General features: G+C 36.4%; 1 protein-coding gene across 1 annotated transcript in view; it reads left to right on the plus strand.

The window, feature by feature from the left end:
• The first annotated feature begins 406 nt into the window (after positions 1 to 406).
• The window catches only part of CYYR1 (cysteine and tyrosine rich 1), a 152,951-nt gene continuing 132,155 nt past the window's right edge, over positions 407 to 21,202 (plus strand). Inside the window, exons 1-2 of the mRNA XM_049785828.1 lie at positions 407 to 797; positions 10,112 to 10,214. Coding sequence (XP_049641785.1) covers positions 725 to 797; positions 10,112 to 10,214 — 176 coding nt within the window. The 5' untranslated portion in view covers positions 407 to 724. The remainder of the gene's footprint in view (positions 798 to 10,111; positions 10,215 to 21,202) is intronic.

The raw sequence follows: 21,202 nt of genomic DNA on the forward strand, positions 1-21,202 counted from the left end.
ACAGATCACAATGTGCGGTAATGACTTTGAGTGCCTTGACCTCGCTGGAAGAATTGATCACCTTTGCTGGTTCACGTTTCCAAAAACAGGGGGAATTTTCGACCCATTGATCTTTATCTAGGTACCTTCCACCCTGGAAGTTCCCTCCACGTGTTCGCAGAGGAAAAAGCAAAGTTCTTCATCGATTGCTTCCCAAAAAAACATTGCGGGGAACGCCAGGTAGATCCAAGGGGAACCCCCACTAAACTATGGCAAATCTCAAAGTCAAGAAAAAGTTCCTACAGCAAAGGGGGAAACTCTCCCAAGTTCCAGCAAGGCGCATGGGGAGGATTCCGGAGCCAGCCCCGCCGGTTCTCCCCAGTCCCGGTCGGTGCCACCAGCGGAGATGAAATGTGAGCCCGGGTGGCCGAGGACGCCGGAGCGGCAGCCGGGCCCGCCCCCGAAGTGCCTTGGGGAGAGACAAAGAGACCTCGCCCCCAGCGCAGCCCGGCGCCGGCCGGCCCCGCGCTCCCCGGCTAGGCTCCCCCAGGCCATGGGCAACTCTCAGATCTCATCCCCTCTCGGGATCATTGCTCTGGCCCTCTGATCGCCCCCATCCCACTGCACCTTGGTCGCCCAGGCTTCCCGGATCGCCCATCCCTCATCACTCGCATCATCACCGCGTCTCCCATTCCGTCTGTCCTTGTTGGCCATCCAGGCGCGCACTCTTCGCTCAGCGGCTTGGATGGACGCGCGCAGGCTGCCCGGGTGTCCAGGGGTCTTGCTTTCCAAGTTGGTCCTGCTGTTCGTCTACGCAGGTCAGTGACCTAGGGCGACGGGAAGGGGGTCGGGGCTGGGAACTATGCTTTGGGGTGTTGGGGCCGGGCAATGCAGGTTGGTCGGGGCGCGCAGGGACAGCCTTGGGCGAGTCTCCTTAGGGGCACTAGAAGGAGCTGGACCGCCACGCGCTTTTGTTTTGTTAGGTTTAGTTTTTGTTTTCTTCTGTTTCTGCTGTACCTATCTCCCGCCCTTCCTTCCCTTCTCTTGGCTTTTCGAGTCTTCTAGTCTCTCTTAGCAAAGCCATTTAGAGAACTCAATCCCACTGAGTGCCTTTGACGCAGGAGTTAATATAAAAAGGCATTCAATTATATATGCATGCATGCATGCTTTGGAGGTGAGGTTTTGGCTGGAGATAGGGGGAGACTGTTTTTTTTAAACCCTTGAAGTTCACAGCAGTTTTTACCTCACACCTCAAAGAATTTGTTGATGGCTGTGTTTCAGGGAGGCTCATTGCCCTTTCCACTGTGCCTCCTAGTTTGCCTCTTGTATAAATAAAAAGGCTGAGGCTTAGGTCTTTGCATTTAGTTTTTAGAGATGATTGTCCTAGTGTTGGTAGACTAGATGGACTGGATACTGTTGTTAGAGGTCTTTGCTGGCAATACTGGGAGATAAGTCATCTGCTGTGCAAAAGATTGAACCCCGGTTCAACTGCAAGGATTTAATCCCTCCCTGAACATATATCCGGTCCTAAATTAAGTTTCTGAGAGGTATAAATTCAGTCAGAAATCATCTCTATTCTTTGATATCTTAAGAACTTGTTTGTACCCATCGTATTTCTCTTATCTCTCTTCTTAGTTATTTTTAGTGAGGATTGCTATTAATAGATAAAGCAAAGTGATAGACAGGGTGTCCAAAATGGTTTTTCATGGGTTGTGCTCGGCATATTAAGATAATATCACGTATGAGTTAGCATCTGCTTTATGTCTACAAGACAAGCTGAAATGAAGTTCCTTGTAAATTTTTTTGGTATATCTTTAACAAAAATCATAAACAAAATTAAATTTAGGGATATACAAGGGGATGTACCTTTTGATACCTTGATGGACATTGCAACTCGCTTGAAAACATACTTCAACATTTCTACCTGGACAATCAAATAAAAAAAATCACCCAATTTATTATTTACCGTTTCAGAAAATCAGTAATAGTAGCTTGTATAGAATTACAGTCTGTTGATGATTAAAGTTATTGACTGCCCATGATTTATTTAAAGTGGTTATTACAGGCAAAACACAGCCTTTCAAGATACAGAAATGTATTTAATACATGAAGGAAACATTCATTATATTTAATCAGGAGAATCCACAGTCTCATCTAGTTCCAGAACTTCCATGGCTAAGCTATTCATAGCTTGAGAGACAATTGTGTCCATTGACTTGACATTAAAAAGCTTTTTATTAGTTTATTTGAAACCATAATCATTCCTTCTACCCTCTCTGCTTATCAAAAGAAATGAAAAGTAAGAAAATAGAAGCCAATAAATTAAGCGTTAATACCCTCACTTGTCCTCAATTCAACCCTGTGACTGAACAATCAACTTTGTTATATTGTCTATTTTAATCCCTATGGCAAAGGAGAAGTGTTTAATTCATATTTGTCTTCCTCATACTCCTTTCCCTGCTGGGCCTGGAGCAAGTCTCCCCCATAGTGTTGAGTTTCCTTAGTTTAGTAAGTTTTCCCTAGTTTTCTCCTCTAATCCTTCTCTAATAAGCAGCAAAATAACCATAAGCTAATACTTGACTAACATTATCTTTGATAAAAAATTTTGTTATTTGCTTGCTTTGGTGCCACGCCCAGTGATGTTCAGGGGTTACTCCTGGCTCTGTGCTCAGAAATCACTCCTGGAAGGCTCGAGGGCCATATGGGATGGCGGGATCAAACCGGGGTGGGCTATATAGCAAGGCAAATATCCTACCCACTGTGCTATATGGCTCCAGTCCCTGATAAGAAAAAAATTTTTTTTTTATTTTTGGGTCACACCTGGCAGCGCTCAGGGGTTACTCCTGGCTCCAAGCTCAGAAATCACTCTTGGCAGGCTGGGGGACCATATGGGATGCCGGGATTCGAACCAATGACCTTCTGCATGAATGGCAAATACCTGACCTCTATGCTATCTCTCTGGCCCCAGCCTGCTGAGAAAATTTTAAGTAATGTGTTCTTTGATGTTAATTCCTGATCTCTTTTGCGGCTTATTTTTAATGCTTGTCATGGTCCTTCAACTGACAGTTATTGCTTGGGATATATAAGTCAAAGACTGTGCTAGGATTATGCTTTGAATCTTATCTGGGAAGCAAATATGTATCCTTTACTCTCATTTGTAAAGGGCTGTACTATATTTATATAATTATGTGCTAGAAGTGTATAAAGGATCCTCCTCCCTGGATCATGTACAGAAAATGGTGTAGATATTAATATAGATGTTTCTAGAAACTAGTTAAATGTCTAGCACAAAAGAGGAACTCAATGGATATATGCTCAAAAATAAATAAAAATAAAAGACAAAGATAGCTAGATTGAAGGAAGACTTTTAAAAAATACTTCATAAGAATATATAGAGTTGAACTTTTAAGAAAAAGACTTTATAAAATATACAAAATTTGAATATTAAGGAATTAGAGTAGGTGATAATCATAAAATATATATGCAGAACTAGAAGTAATTTGGGCTGGAATTAATAGATTCCAGTGAAAATGAAAATTAAAATTAGATAAAAATAAAATCAGATGAGAAATCAAATAAATTAGATTAAATAACATTAATAAATTAATAACAAATAATTAAATAAATAAAATTAGATGAAAAATAAAAATGGTTTTGATATGTGTTTAGTAAATTACTTGCTTTAATGAGACTAAAATATAAGTTGAGGAATTGTCTAGAAAAAAGTTTTCCCCTCAGAGCAAATTTGTTCAATTTACTTTGATTTGCTAAGGACATAGAACAACAGGAGCATCAAAGATGCTTGTACTAAGAACCCACATTTGGGAAAAGATTAAGTGAAATGTTTATATTAATACTCATTCACTACAAAGGCAGGATTTGGTCAAGGTTTTACCTTCCGGTCTTCAGCTAAAGACTTCTGCCCCTCCTTTTCCTTCCTCCTTTAGCCATAGTTATAGCTGGGCAAGTGCTTAGAATCCAATATTTCTTTTCCTCTGCTACACATTCTTTAAGGTGAAAGATGAATAGAAGTTATTCTTTCTAATTCCTCCAATATTTCTTTCTTTTTGTTCTTTTTCTTTCTTTCTTTCTTTCTTTCTTTCTTTCTTTCTTTCTTTCTTTCTTTCTTTCTTTCTTTCTTTCTTTCTTTCTTTCTTTCTTTCTTTCTTTCTTTCTTTCTTTCTTTCTTTTTCTTTCTTTCTTTCTTCTCTCTTCTTCCTTTCTTTCTTTTTCTTTGTCTTCTTTCTTCTTTCCTTTCTTTCTTTCTTTTTTTTGCTGTTGTTTTTTTGGGGGTCACACCTGGTGGTGCTCAGGGGTTACTCCTGGGTCTACACTTAGAAATCGCTCCTGGCAAGCTTGGGAGACCATATGGGATGCTGGAATTCGAACCACCATCTGTCTTGAATTAGCTGCATGCAAGGCAAATGCCCTAATACTGTGCTATCTCTCTGACTCCTCCTCTCATGTTTTTTATAATTAAAAGTAATGAAGAATGTTTAAGCAGGTTGATTTTCAGGAGTACTGACATAAACATTAGATGTCATAATCATTTACACACCCTTTTATGTTTTGGTTTTGAGTGTAACACCTGGCAGTGCTCAAAGCCTTCTTCTGACCATAAGCTTAGGGATCAATTATGATGGTGTTCCTGGGAACTATATTGGTCCTGTAATGAAATGAGGTTGAGCACTTGCAAGTGCTTTAAAACCTGAGGGAAATGAGTCAGAGGGAGAGAGATAGACCCAGAATAATCTCACTCATCTTTGGAATTTAAGAAAAATAAAAGACAGAATTGTAATAACACCCAGAGATAATAGAGGTGAGGGCCAGAAGGACCAGCCCACTTATCACAGAGAGTGGTGAGTGCAGTTAGAGAAATAACTACACCAACAACTATCATGACAATGATAGTGAGAAATAGAATGCCTGTCTTGAAGACAGGCAGGAAGGGGGAAGGACAGTGATGGGGGGCATTGGTGGCAGGAAGGTTGAACTGGTGAAGGCGGGTGTACTTTTATATTTTTTATTTTTTTTAATTATTAATCATGTTTATTTTATATTCTAAGTTAACACAATTATACATGTCTTAAAATCATCGATTTCTTAGGATTACAGAAACAAAATATTAGCCTTTCACTTACAAAAGTGTAATTACTAATTTTAGCTTTTTTATTAAATATAATTTTTATTTTAATCATAGTGGCTTACATATCATTGACAATATTTTAGATACATATTAACATAAAATCAGGGGAATTCCCATCACCGAATTGTCCTCCCTCCACCTCCGTTCCCGTCCTTCTTCCCATATCCTCTTCCCTTACCCCCGGGACTGCTACAATAAGTGGTCCCTTCTGTGCTTAGCTTATTACTTAGTGGTCTTACACCTATTTGGTCTTGGTACCTCCCTTATTCCCCCCCCCAATTGGGAGGCGGGACTAGATAGTTCAAGTTATGCGGTTTTGTTTGAAGAAGAGAAAAGTAATAACCTGGAGAAAAAAAAGAAAAAAGAATCAGATACTCCGGAAATGGGCAGAGTCCTAGAGGCTTTCATCCTTCATTTGAGAGATGAAGGGGAAAAAGAAGGTGAAACACCACAACAGTACATATAGAATTGTCAAATAAAATATCCAGTGAGCATTCCCCCCCCAAAAAAAAACAAAACAAAACAAAACAAAACAAAAGGGTAAGCACCATATAAAAGCCATGGTATTGAGATAAAAAAATGTTGGCAGAGCACATAAGAAAAGAAGAAAATAAATAAATAAATAAATATAAATGGAGACATCCACTTCAATAGCCAAACCACAATGAAATCAACAAAAAATAGATAAGTAAATAATAATAAAAAATTGTTTTGTGCTTTTTTTTTTCTCCTGCAGATGCACAGTAGATATTGGGGTCATTCGAAAGGAATTTTCTTTGCCTAAGAGATACAGGGTTTCTCCACCCTTGAAGTATATTGTCATGGGATTAACTATAGGCTCCTTTCAGGTTCATTTACTCTCCCCTTGGTGCTTTTGTGGTGTATGGAAGACTTCTGCTCCGTCCTGGGTGATAACATCAGACCTCTGTATCTAGAGGTCTCTGTATCTGCATGAGTCAAGAAGTTGAACTTATGATTATGTCTTTCTTTGTGGATCTAGAAGTTCTGTTTCCTCAGTGTCTTTTTAATCTGTCTTCTGTGGTTGGCGGTCCTGGTCTTTGCGCTGATCCTAGGAAGGGGCCTAGGATAGCATCTTCCGTTATTTTTCCAGAGATCCCCTTCCGTTGCAATAGTCTCAGACAGACCTCTGGAACTAGGGATCATAGTTGTTATGCAGTTCGTAGCTCACATCCTAGACTAGGGTTTTTTTATTGGTCCCAGGATACATACAGTCTGGCCATGGTTCTGTCGGCCAGTCATCTGTAAATCGCGATCTTGGCATTTGAACAGACCAAAGGTTGACAAGTCTTCTGATTTTGTCTTATCGTTAGCTAGTGAGGTAGGATAACTTGCTCTTGGGTCAAGTTGTTCCCATTTTCCTCGTTGTCTGGGTATCATATTAGGGCTGGCACTTGTTGGTGTCCGAGCACTATTAAGGATGTCCCGGTTGGGATTTGTTTCCTGTGGCTGTTGTGAAGAAGTGTCTTGTTTCTATGTCTGTGGTCCAGGGTTCAAGGCTGGACGGTTGGTGTCTAATCACCTGGGGTCTAAGTTGGGTCCACGTGACATATTTTCAAGGTGGGAGATATCCCTGTATTGTAAACAAGTATGAGTTCTTATCCCTAATAATTAAGAGCTCGTTTTTATACGTAAGATTTCCCCTCTTTTTAGTGTGCCTTTGCAGGGAGAAATGGTGCTACATTATATTGCCAATGCATTTGAGGGTGGAGAGAGAAGAAAACAAAAACATGTCACACACCCAAAAAAGATAAAAATAGAAATAAAAAATATGTGCTCACGCATACATATGACAAAATAAAGATTTTTAGAGAAATGAAGTAAAAAATTAATTAAAGGAACAAGGTGATGCAAGCAAGTATCTTGTATTTGGGGAAAAGCAGGTAAAGAGGTAGTGTAATACAGGTCTTACACTTATGATGGTAGTATAGGTTTCCCCAGGGTGTACTTTTTATGACTGAAACCCAACTACAAACATGTTTGTAACCATGGTGCCTAAATAAAAATAATTTTAAAATTTAAAACCAACAACAACAACAAAACAACTTTGTACTAAGTCCAGGATGCCTATCATTTATCCTTTGACAGCAATTGGACTGGTTCTTTCTTTTACAAAGAAAATGTGTTCCTTTGTGTCCAAAGTCTTATATTCAAGAAATTATTCTCAAACTTAAAAAAACAACTAGCATATCCCAATAAGATTTTTGGGGTGCGATTGATGCTGATTGAAGTGTTGTGATTGTGAATGCATACTGCCTTAGGTAAATCTTTCATTTAACTTTAGAAGTAAACACTTAATGAACCATTTGTGATGTTATTTAGATGTTTGCTTCTTCTAAACTCCTGGCCACAGGAGTTGAGAATTGACTTTCTATAACATTGGCTAAAATAGTTTGGTAACACTATTGCTTATAATGTAGTTATCAGAATTGTAGTAATTGAAGATAGGATATTCATGGGGAGTTAATACTTTGATATTGCCCTTGGTTTTATTTAAGTAACACTTCATAAAGCTATTCATCAGTTGTCTTTCTCCAGAGGAGTAAGTAAATGATCAGCTCTCTATTATATGAGTGGCTTTTAAGAGCATGAAGCAAAACATTCTTGCTAAGCCATTGAGAAACAGAACCGTTTTGATGATTTGAAATAATTAATCAGCATTAAAAGTGAAAACTAGAGAAATGCGCTGGAAAAACATTTTAAAAACTTTCAAAATGTATGATGCATTGGGACTGAAGCCTTAGTATAGAATAGGTTACTTGTCTTGTTTATGGCCCATACAGGTTTATCCCCACATCCTAGATGGTTCCCTGAACCCTCCGGTCATGAACCTGAGAGTAAGCCCTGTGCACCACCTAGTGTGGTCCAAACCACACCTCCAAATAATTTGTCAATCAATTATTAATTATGTTTCTTCTGTATTCCAAACTTATAAATGGATTAAAGCTGAGTTGTTAAATCTTGAAAAGGTAATTCTTTTCTTCACTTTGTTTTTACCACCTCTCAGAGGAAAACATCAAGGTGTGTTGACTTATGTAGTAGATATAGAATTGACAAAAAGTTGAAACATTTTTACTTATCCCACATATGTGATGTATTATTGATAATGGTGGATGAACTTAAACACTTTTTTTTTAATCACATCAATCATCCAGACAAGGAGATGATGCAAAATTGTAATCTAAATTTTTCTTTTGAGACTAATTAATAACATGACATATATGCATAAGTATAACAACTTAAAATTTATAATTTTGGCAAGAGCATAAAAAATTTTACATACTTGAGTTAATAGTTAATATTACCTGAGTAATATTAGTAATCTAGGAGGAGTTGCAAATGATTTCTTTTGTGCATTTTGAACATGTATTTTACCTTATCAGACTAAATGTTTTTCTAAACATGGAGACTTACATTTACTTACAGAATAATTTATATCACTGACACTATCAAAATGTTGTATTGGGCATCCAATAAAAGGCATGTAAAATTAAAAAAAATAAAGAGGCTGTTAAATTTTTATTAATATTATAGTATAATTTTTCTAGCCAAAAATCATGGAATCTAAAAAAAAATATTTCATTTTTGTTAGCAGCATCCTTTTCTCTTTAATAACAAAATTCCCAGGGCCCGGAGAGATAGCACAGTGGCGTTTGCCTTGCAAGCAGCCAATCCAGGACCAAAGGTGGTTGGTTTGAATCCTGGTGTCCCATATGGTCCCCCGTGCCTGCCAGGAGCTATTTCTGAGCAGACAGCCAGGAGTAACCCCTGAGCACCACTGCGTGTGACCCCAAAACCAAAAAAAAAAAAAGAAAGAAAGAAAAAAAAAAGAAAATTCCTTGCTTCCCTCTCTCAGTCCTTTTCTATGCTTATTGTTTCTAAAATGATGTCAAATAAATTCCTCATTATTTATAAGTTGATTATCTACTGCAACATTTTTCTTTTGTGATAGGTTATTCAGAGGGTACAGTGCTTGCCTTGCATGTGGATGACCCAGGATCCATCCCATCCCATCTTATATAAACCCTGAGCACTGCCAGGAGTAATTCCTCAGTACAGAGCTAGGAGTAAGCTCTGAGTTTATAGCCTTGAATGTCAATGGCTGTAATACTGACCTAAAAAAAAGATAATTATTCAAGCTCTTTTTTTGTTTGTTTGTTTATTTTTGTTTGGGGGCCACACATAGCAATGCTCAGGCTTACTCCTGGCTCTGTGCTCATAGAACACTCATAGAGGACTTGAGGGACAGTATGGGATGCCAAAGATTGAATCCAGGCTCACCATGTGCTATACCATTGCATCCTCAGACTCATTTTCTTTTCCTGTTTAATTTGAGGGCTATCATGGTAAAAAAAAAAAGCATAAAATATTAATTTAAATTATTTTATTTGATATTATATGTATCAGAAATGAATAAAAATTGATAATTGGGAGTCATAAAAACCATCAGACTATAACTTTTAAAGATTGTTATAAGGTTATAAGTTATATTGATAAGTTGACAAGTTGTATCCTTTCTCCCTCTCCCTCCTCCTCTCCCCCTCCCTTCTTCCTCCCTCCTCCCTCCCTCCCTCCCTCCCTCCCTCCCTCCCTCCCTTCCTTCATTCCTTCCTTCCTTTCTTCTTCCTTCCTTCCTTCTTCCTTCCTTCTTTCTTTCCTTCCTTCCTTCCTTACTTCTTTCTTTCCTTCCATTCTCTTTCACATCTTCCATCATTTTTTTCCCGCTTTCAAGGAACTTTACCATTTATGTAAGCGATTCAAGCAATGGTCTTTCTCTGCCTTTTCTTCCTTTATATCATCTGGAGAAGGAAGCACAAGGTGCTTAAAACATTGTAGAATGCTGAATACGTAAAAAAGAATGCATTCAAGAATGGCCACTAGCCTACTAAGGTACGGAATACAGTTCTTTATTTTCTGCTATTGTAACCCCAGAGTTGTAAATGCATGAATGTGGTTTTTATTTTGTAGATAATTGTGTTGCTCAGTGTGGCAAAGACTGTAGGTCCTACTGCTGTGATGGCACCACTCCCTACTGCTGCTCCTACTATGCCTACATTGGAAATATCCTCTCGTGAGTAGTGGGTAACTTTGTCAATATTGATGCTCTTTTGCATGTCTGATGAGAGTATAGAAAAGTATGAAATTTTAAGAATATGGCAAGAAATTTGGAGATGGGTCATGGAGAAACTAAGCACTCTAAATGACTTAATTTGTTCCATTGCTTGACCATTACAAAATCATCATCAATTGCCTCGAGTAGAAGAGAGTTAAGTGTTATTTTGTGACTTAATTTTATAGAATAAGGGATTTAATTGCTTTTTTCAAACTATGTTCACATATTGATCATTTTTAATGGTCCAAATGTTGTTTCTGTCTGTTTTGTCGATGGCTTTGTAGGAAAGAATTGATCATCTACTTGTGCCAGTTTATTTCTGTATGCCTGTATTTGTCTATTTCACCCAGGAAATAATAAGGATAAGAGAATTGGGAATAAATAAAGGTGTTTTTATACATAATACATCATATAGTTTCTTTATACATAGTACCTAAGTCGTAGCATTATGTAAAATGATAACCAGCTACAAAAGTTAATGAAATTAGTCATATAGAATGAGTTAAACTTTTCTACATACTACATTAAGAGTTTGTCCTAGAATTGTTTCTGGGAAAAGGGAAATGGAGAAGCAGGAACTATTCTTACAGTGAAAATCTCTACACAACTCTCTACATTGAGAAGTAAAATATAGGAGAATTTCCTGAATCACCCATGACTTTCTGAAAGTAGCTGAAGTTTTGCTGCCATTCTCCTTAGTTTAGATGATTTGAAAGTTTCTCTGTTGTATTTCAGCTAATTTCCTTTGAATGCTTAAGTGCAACCAGAAGAAAATAGATTAAAAAGTGATAGTACCTGTTATTTTAATATCTCCATTGAACTGGCTCATAACTCATTGTCAGTTTCCTGAGACTAGAAAGCTTAGCATGGGGCTGATATTAGAGATCATGTCTCTCTGAGTAAGAATCGCCTTTGATGATACTGTTTAAGATAATGTGTTTCTGTAATAAAGTCCAGCATTAAATATGTCTGGTGAGTGTAATCTCTGCACACTTTGAAAGGCAAATATACTCAAAATACAATGTTTGGGTTTTTTTTTTCTTAAGACAAATGGAATAGAAGTCCCCTTTTAGCACTGAAGAGTGGTTAGACTTACATTTACTGGAATTTATCATCTCAGAGCACCTTAAATATAAAGGTGATGATGATTCATGTTTGTGTCTTATACCATACTTTTAATATGTTATTGTTTGCAAATCAAAAATTTTTATGAATTATCTATTTATCTATCTATATATCCATGACTGCAATTCCAGGTCAATGTACAAATGGGCCCAGATGGTAGTATAGATTTTTATAAACATAGAATTGGCATGAATTTGTCATCTGATTCCAACCTATTTATATTTCCACTCATTACTGAATGGTATGTTTGTGCCTTTATTTCTAAAACCAGTTTTATTTCATGATGGTAAATTTACATAACATGTTATTAACCATTAATTGAAATACTTAAGTATTTTAGATACATAGATATGCTTTATATTTGAAACCATATTCACATTTTATTATACATTTTCTAAGACTTTGATGATAAATAATTTCTACTCTGGTGATAGTAAATAATTAATCGGTTTGATATTTATCTAGTTTATTAGGATCTGTGCTCCTTATGTTTGAAAAAAAAGTTTATGGGAGGGGGTTGGGATAAACACAGCAGACACCATTATTTTTTCAGCATTTATAACTAGTTTTTGTTCAAAATAGAAACCACTCAATAAATTTCTTGTTAAAAAATTCTTAGGGGAAAAGGAGGCTTTAATGTGTTTTTCCCCATTTGGGTAAAGTACATTTTCAGGATTTCCAGTTATTGTTTAAGATTTGAAAAGAGTTCTTAACTCCACCCAAAGTGGATTTTTTTAAGTTGGTGTGTGTGTGTGTGTGTGTGTGTGTGTGTGTGTGTGTGTGTGTGTGTGCCTGTGTTGGTAGGAGGGGTAGAGAGGAAATAGTCATTCCAAGAATGCTTACAAAAGTTCTTTCATGCACATGTTTTCAAAAGTTGCTATTTTAGAACTCATAAACTAAGTTTCCTCTCTTCCAAGCATTCAGGTACATTCTGGGTGAAACCATTTTAATCATCTTAACAGAAAATTAAATATTTGTAGTTATGAAAAAATAAGAAGAAAAACAATAATTGCAAAGAAATGCTACATATGCTGAATGCTAAATGAATTATTTTATAAATTGATTCTAATTTTGATTCAATTTTATTTATTTTTCAAATGAAAAATATATTTTCCCTGTTTAAAATAATGAGAAGAAATATTACTAAAAGCAATTCCTCTTTCCAGTTCTTTATAAACTGGTAAGGTGAGGAGGTACACTCCATCTTTCCTGCAAAAATTCTCAAGTCATCTTCCAAAGTAATCATAACACTTAATTCTGTTTACTTCAAATGTTCTTTCTGCTTTAAAAATCATTCTTTGAGACGTGTGTGTGTGTGTGTGTGTGTGTGTGTGTGTGTGTGTGTGTGTGTGTCTGAAAGAGACTTCAAAATTCTAATTCTAATTTATTTTTTAGTCAAAATATTTTTTGTTTTACTCAGGATAATCTTTTTAAGATACCATATTTTCTGGCGTATAAGACGACCGGGCATATAAGACAACCCCTAATTTTACAGTTAAAACATAGTTTTGGGCCTATATTTGCTGTATAAGACAGAATGTTCCAGTGCTGCAACTGTATCTTCCACAGTGAGCCAATCACAATAAGCAAAGGTCCAAAGGTTATACTGTAATAGACGTCCTCTCTGACTCTGGCCAATCTGAGCAGGCTTTTTACAGTATAGAATCGGGTACAGAACACTGTATAATTTGCATGCATAAAAAGCTTGCTTGGATTGGCTGAGTTAGAGAGGCGGCCCGAGCAGCAAGTTGGAAAATTCGTTTTGTGGCAATATTCATACAATTTTCGTTTAGTGGCATATTGAAACATTTTTCAGGATATACTCGGCATAAGACGACTCCAGATTTTCGGTTGACTTTTTTTTTGTTTCAAAAGTCGTCTTATACGCCAGAAAATACGGTATTTTATGATCAAAATTAAAAATAACTTCATGTTTTTCTCATTTCCTTCTTATATTTTCATTAAGAATTTTATAGTGTATTGTGTATTATATAAAATTTTCAAAAAAGTGGCCATAGAGTTAGTGTAGCTGGTAAGATAACTTGCTTTGCCTATGAGTGAACTTAGTTTGGTCACAGAATCCCCGACCTTCACCCATAGAAATGATCTCTGAGCTCTTATCTACTAGAGAGAAGAACTCATACTTGTTTACAATACGGGGATATCTCCTACCTTGAAAATATGTCACGCAGACCCAACTTAGACCTCAGGTGATTAGACACCATCTGTCCAGCCTTGAACCCTGGATCCCAGACATAGAATCCACACAGTTCTTCACAACAACTGCAGGAAACAAATCCCATCTGGGACATCCTTAATACCACTGGGCCACCAACAAGTGCCAGCTCTAATATGATATCCTGACAACAAAGAAAATGGGAACAACTTGACCTAAGAACAGGTTATCCTATCTCACCAGCTAACGAAAAGACAAAATCAGAAGACTTGTCACCCTTTGGTCGGCTCAAAAGCCAAGATCGCGATTTACAGATGACTGGCTGCTAGAACCATGACTGGACTGAATATATCTTGAGACCAATAAAAAAGCCATAGTCTAGGGTTTGAACTATGACCCGCACAATAACCATGATCCCCATTTCCAAAGGTCCAGCAGAGACAATCGCAACGAAATGGGGCTTCTGGAAACACAATGAAAGACGCTATCCTAGGTTCCATCCTAGGATCAGTGCAAAGACCAAGACCACCAACCACAGAAGATGGATTAAAATGACACTGAGGGAACAGATCTTCTAGAACCACAAAGAAAGACTTCATCATAAGTCCCACTCCTGGACCTATGCAGATACTGAGATCTATAGATACAGAGGTCTTATCTCATCACCCAGGATGGAGCAGAAGTTTTCCAAACACGAAAGCATCACCCGTAGAGTAAATGAACCTGAACGGAGCTTATAGTTAATCCCGTGACAATATACCCCAAGGTGGAGAAAACCCATAGCGCTAAGGCCAAGTGAATTCCTTTTCGAATGACCCCAATATTTACTGTGCCAGTGCAGGAGGGAAAAAAAGGGCAAAAAGCACAAAACATTTTTATCTTTTGTATATTATTTTTTCTTCATTTATTATTATTTTTTTATTTTTATTTACCTACCTACTTTATTTACCTATTTACTTTTTGTCGATTTCTTTGTTTTGGTGTGGTTAGTGAAGTTGTTGTCCCCATTTATATTTATATTGTTTTTTTTCTTCTTTTCTTTTCTTTCTTTAGGTGCTCTGCCATGGTTTTTTTTTGTTTGTTTGTTTGTTTTTTGTTTTGTTTTTGTTTTTGGGCCACACCCGTTTGACGCTCAGGGGTTGCTCCTGGCTATGCACTCAGAAATCGCCCCTGGCTTGGGGGGACCATATGGGACGCCGGGGGATCGAACCACGGTCCATCCTACGCTAGTGCTTGCAAGGCAGACACCTTAACTCTAGCGCCACCTTCCCGGCCCCCTCTGCCATGTTTTTTAACTCAAGACCATGTTTTTTTTTTTTTTTTTTTTGTGGTGCCTATCGTTATCACTGGAGTGCTCACTGGATATTTGACTCTTCTTTTTGTACTGTTGGGGCGTTTCACCTTCTTTTTCTCCTTCATCTCTTAAACCAATGATGAGAGCCTCTAGAAGAATCCCCCCCCCCCATTTTCGGCATATTAGACTTTTACCCCACTTTATTACTTTTTTCTTCTTCAAATAAAACCACATAACTTGAACTATGTAGTCCTTCCTCCCAGTTAGAGGGGGAAATAAGGGAGGCACCAAGACCAAGACTACTAAGTATTAAGCTAGGTACAGAGGGGACCGCAATTTCTCGAAGCCCCGGGTGTGAGGTAGGAGGATATGGGAGGTAGGACGAACACGGAGGTGTAGGGAGGACAAATCGGTGATGGGAACCCCCCTGATTTTATGTAATGTGAACCTGTAATATTGTCAATAATATGTAAACCACTACCATCAAAATAAATAACATATAAAAAAAAAGAAATGATCTCTGAGCACAATGCCAAGAATTAGTCCTGAATATATCCAAGTATGCCCCTCAAAAAAAGGTTAAAAAGACTTAAAATTAGTACTTCAACTTGTGCTTATTGTCACAATAATGTCTTTAATTTTTAAAATAAACTTTTAATTAACAATTTAAAAGAAATTTGTTGAGTTTAAGAAGAAATTTTACAAAGTCTCATATTCTATGTATATAATAATTTATTTACAAATAGACCAATGTTGGCATTTGGTAGTTCAAGCTATGTCCTAGCACCTAAAAATGAAGAAGTGATATGTCTTTACTTCTAAAGTCTCACAATAACAAAAGAAAGTTTATAAATAAGTAATTTTAATTCACAGAACTGATATGTGAATGTTATTTTGGAGGAGGGGAGTTAGGAAGGAAGAAAAGAGCTGTGTGTGAATGTGTAAGAGAGATGTTTCAAGAAAGTATTCTAAACATGAAATATGAACAGTGTCGAAGGAAAAGTAGATATTTATACGCATGACAGTGAAAAGAGGGAAGTACATTCCAGACAGAGAGACGCTCTTTTACAAATTCAAAGATAAAAGAAAGGAAATGATCTTTTTAAGAAAATCCCTGTTCAGCTATGCTTGAGAGGAAGGTAAAACTGAAAATCATATATAAGTAAGCACCAGTTATATGATATATGACTAATACATGTACTTTTACATATTTTAATGGTGGATTACATATTTGCACTGGTGATGCCTGCTGAAACCTGAATAATTTAGTATTTTATTTTGTTTTGTTGTCTGAAAAGAAAATACTTAGTTCTACACAGAATGATTTTTTAAGTAACACTAAAGTAAGGGACAAGACGAGTAACTACCAAATGGCAATGAAGATTGTTTTTGTATTTATCACATAAAAAGAGGAAAGTTCAGGAGTACTTTGGAGCAATACGGTAGTTAGAAAAATTTGTGACAGAATATATGGCCTTGAAATTTTTTGACTAGGTTTCATAATCAGAATTAGGCTGATTTCAATAAATCACAAAATAAAGTCAAATTCTTCCTTTAGAAATTAGCAATTTTTCTTCTTGGAAGATCAACATCTGTGATAAATATGGAAGAGATATTCACTTTTTGCTGCTGTTGAAATTTAATCAGTATTCTTCAAAGAAAGATCCAGTGTATGAAGTGGTTTGTACGGTACACTTTGGAATATGATAGACTTCAAGAAATTTGAGAATATCATTGAGTGGACCATTACTGTGATCCAGTGAAACAAATTAAAACCAAAATATTTTGTGGGAAAGAAGATAAAATGAAGATAAAAGTAAACAGGTATAAGAAGAAAACATTTACCAGTATTGAATATGAACTAAATAGACTAATTTGGTCATAGAGCCAGGTGACAAGGTATAAGATTTAATCCACTTAGTCAGAAATAGATTTTGTTCTTTTCTTTTCCTTTTCTTTCTTTTTGTTTCTTTCTTTCTTTCTTTCTTTCTTTCTTTCTTTCTTTCTTTCTTTCTTTCTTTCTTTCTTTCTTTCTTTCTTTCTTTCTTTCTTTCTTTCTTTCTTTCTTTCTTTTTTTTTTTTTCCTTTTTCAGTACGTCTTTGTCCAATGCGGATCTGTCGAAGAATTCCTCAGAGTGCCATCTGGACAACACAAATTCCCCATAGGGAATAATTGAGAGGAAGAGCTAATAATGGAAATCCTGGTGGGATTAAGTTTCTTGTCTTTTCAGTGAAATGAAAAAGAAGTATTGCACATAGTTTTGCAAAGACAGCTAATATGTATCACAACTGTGATTTTAGAGACATGTCATGCATGAAAGCTTAACTAAGTTAAAAGATAAAGGTTTCATGTTTTTCAACTGGCATTTGCGGTCTTACGCTCATTAAGTAGCTAAGTGTTGTGAATAAAATGCAAGAACCTATTCAAATCCTGACAGAAACATTTTTAAAAGGCCGTTGGCATTTGTAAAAACATCATTTAAATGAATTTAATTGAAATAGTATTTGTAAATGAAAATGTCACTAAAAAAGTCACCTCTCAACAGTGTGTATACATTGAAAAAGTCAAAGTTGAGATAATTTAATTTTTATCCACACACATATAAAGTATATACTTTATCAGAATATATATGAATTAGATTTTAGGTGTAACAAGTCATACTTGAGTTAAGAAGATAGTTCTCAGAAGGCATCTGTGGATTATTTTATTCAGTGTCACCATAAAGGTGTAGAAACCTAAATTTTTTCTCAGTCAAACCTATATTCAAAGTTATATTTATAAATTAAGCTAGTTTAAAACATTGTTTTTAAGAAGAAATGGATGAAGTTTCTATAACATGTTACCAACAAGTTATTCTATAACTACATACAGAGATTTTTAATGTTCTTTAATTGATAGTGTAATATATAAAAATCCACAGTAGTTTTGCATGATTTATGAAAAAAAGTCGTAAAAGAGGAAAACTTAAATTCATCAGAAGTTATAAATACTTGTACTTCAACTATAGTTGAAAGACTTCTTGATAGAGAGAAGGCAATATCAAAAGGGAAAACTATTCATAACATTTATTAGCCACTTGTAGTTAAAAGAAACACCTAGCAAGCTGAAGAAAATTTATTGACCTATTACCTCAAATATCATATTCTTAGCTCTTTAATATGCACATGAACATAAGGTGCACAGAAAGACGCACTTTGGGGGAAGAAGAAAGAGAATGTGCGTCTTATGGTACAAAAAATACGGTAACTCCCCATCTTAAGCTCTATTCTAAATTGTCTGATGTTCTGCCTTTAATATTCATTCATTCATTTATTTATTTATTTACTTATTGGTCACACTTATCAGCAATTAGGGTTACTCCTGGCTCTGTGATCAGAAATAGCTCCTGGCAGGCACTGGGGACTATATGGCATGCTGGAATTCGAACCATGGTCCTTCCCGGATTGACTACGTGCAAGGCAAATGCCCTACTGTTGTGTTATCTCTCCGACCCACTGACCTTTTTTCAAAGGCTTCTTATCCTTCTATTTCTCTTCACTGATTAGTGTGAACACAAGAACCACAGCGTTAATATACCCAGCAAAGTGCTTCCGTATGGGAAATCTGCACCTTACATGATTATCTGAGCCAGGCAAGTGTGAACCCTGATAGCAAAATCAAGATTAAGTCCTGAGCACTGCAGATGTGACCAAAACCAAACAAACACACGCAAAAAAATTGAGACAAATACAAAAGATAATGAGAGGCTGGAGTGACAGCACAGTGGACGTTTTGTCTTAAATACAATTAACCCATGCTTGATCCCCAGAATCTCTTATGGTCCTCCAAACACCACAAGGAATGCTATGAATATAGAACCAGGAGTACCACCTGAGTAATGCTGGATGTGGCCTAAACCACCTTCCCAAAAAATGAAAATTAGAAACAATAAAATGAACTATTCTTTACAAATTATATATTCAGAATCTAAAAATGAATGATGATTCATTGTGTCTTCAGGATATAATATCAGTGTGCAAAAATGAGCACAAAATGTGTTTCTATTTTTTCAGCAATGCATAGAAAATTTAACATGTATGTGTTCACATAGTTTTGATTATAATATTAAAGTGATATCAGTAAAAGTAGGTTGGTTCAAATCCCGGTGTCCCATATGGTCCCCCATGCCTGCCAGGAGCTATTTCTGAGCAGATAGCTAGGAGTAACTCAAAAACCAAAAAAAAAAAAAAAAGTAATATGATGGCATTTATGTAGGGATAAAAAATGTATGTAAAGAGCAATAAAAATGGTTCTGTAAAAATCAACAAATTTCAATATCAAAATATTGGAATGATATTTCTATCCATAAATCAATATTCTTTTATCCCTCAAAATTTTCATATATTTTTATCTTTCCACAAGATGCACCCACATATTTATCTCTAATAAATGTTTTTTGATGGTAGATCATGATTTTTCTTTTTGTTTTGTTTTTTTTGTTTGTTTGTTTTGTTTTTTGGGCCATACTCGGTGATGCTCAGGGGTTGCTCCTGGCTATGTGCTCAGAAATTGCTTTTAGCCTGGGGGATCATATGGGATGCGGGGGGAGGGGGGTCAAACCGTGGTCCATCCTAGGCTAGCACCAGCAAGGCAGATACCTTACCGCCTGTGCCACCGTTCCAGCCCCAAACATTTATTATTATTTAAAGAGTTAGAGAACACTACATAAGGATTGGAAAGATTTCTACAACAAAAGATTAAAAACACAGAAACAGTATAAAGAAGAGCTACACTAAAAACACTAACTATATTCTTTCAAGAGTGAATTTTATCTCAATTTAAAATAGTTTTATATAGGGGCCGGATGTTAGCGCAGCAGTAGGGTGTTTGCCTTGCATGTGGCTGATCCAGCACAGACCTCAGTTCGATCCCTGGTGTCCTATATAGTCCCCCAAACCAGGAGCAATTTCTGAGATCACCGGGTGTGGCCCAAAATTCAAAAAAAAAAAGTTTTATATAAGAGAAAAACTTCCTATAAGAAAATTCAATTCATATCATGTAAGACAAATATACAACTTCAGAATATCTACAATTTAACTGATGCCCCAAATATTACTATATGCCTCAATAGTGAAATTAGCAACGAATATGTCTACAAAAAACATGATCGTAGAAAAATGGAAGGGTAACCTAGAAGATGTTCTTGGAAAGCTCACTCAAATACCATGCCTGCTGTGTGTCAGGCTAGCAGTACTCTGGTGGAAATCTGATAGGACATACTCTGCTCAGGGCTGACTACTTGCTCTGTGTTCAGTGATCACTCTGGTTATGGTCTGGGGAATATTAAGCATCTTAGCTTCTGTACCTATCTATCACTCTAGCCTTTATAAACCAGTTCAATTGCAAAGGTTTCATATTGCTCAAGAGTCAACTGCATTTTCTCCCTTATCTTGATTCACATTGTATGTCCTATCAGGACAGACCGCTTTTGATTCTCACACACACACACACACACACACACACACACACACACACACACATATCCCGTATGGTACCCCAAGCCAGGAGCGATTTCTGAGCGCATAGCCAGGAGAAACCTCTGAGCATCACCGGGTGCAGCCCACAATCATAAAAAAATAAAATAAAATAAAATAAAATATTGTGTAGAATTTCTACTCTCCCAAATACTTAGCTATGGCTGTTTTATGTTACCTCTCTCATACAAAAATGAGGGGACTGGTTTCAGGACCTTTGCAAATATCAAAATCTTTGAATTTTTAAGTGTCTCATATTTTACAACAAACTGATTTTCTACATATAGTTGAATTGATGAAGGGGAAGGGAGCTCATATATAAGTGGATTTATGCAGTTCAATGCCACGTTGTTCCTGTATCAACCGCATCTAACGTTTTAAGCATTTGGAGAACAATTTTGACCAGATGACTAAAGATGAAGATGGATATGCTGCTTCAGGTCTAAAAAATACCTTTAACTCTAGAAAGTTGCTAAATATAGGAGGTAATTGTAATGTTGGTCAGTATTTTATTTGAAATAGATAACCATGGGAAGCAACCTATACTTCTATTAGAAGAGAATAGGCTCATTAGAGTATATTCATAGAATGCAGAAAAATACAGTAATTGTAATTAAATCATTGCATGGTAATGTATCATTACAGTACATCTTGAAATTGTTAATGCTGACGGAATAAATGCTAACAGTAAAAGAATATGACAAACATAATATTTGTGAATAGTTAAATACCTATGATTATGCAAATTGCTTATGAGAACATGCGCATGTGTTAACTGTACAGATATCTGAGGGAAAGAAGGGGCCGCATGCATTTCATGATTGCCTCCACTAACTA

Source organism: Suncus etruscus, chromosome 13 (genome assembly GCF_024139225.1).
Source record: "Suncus etruscus isolate mSunEtr1 chromosome 13, mSunEtr1.pri.cur, whole genome shotgun sequence".
NCBI classification, from domain to species: Eukaryota; Metazoa; Chordata; class Mammalia; order Eulipotyphla; family Soricidae; genus Suncus; species Suncus etruscus.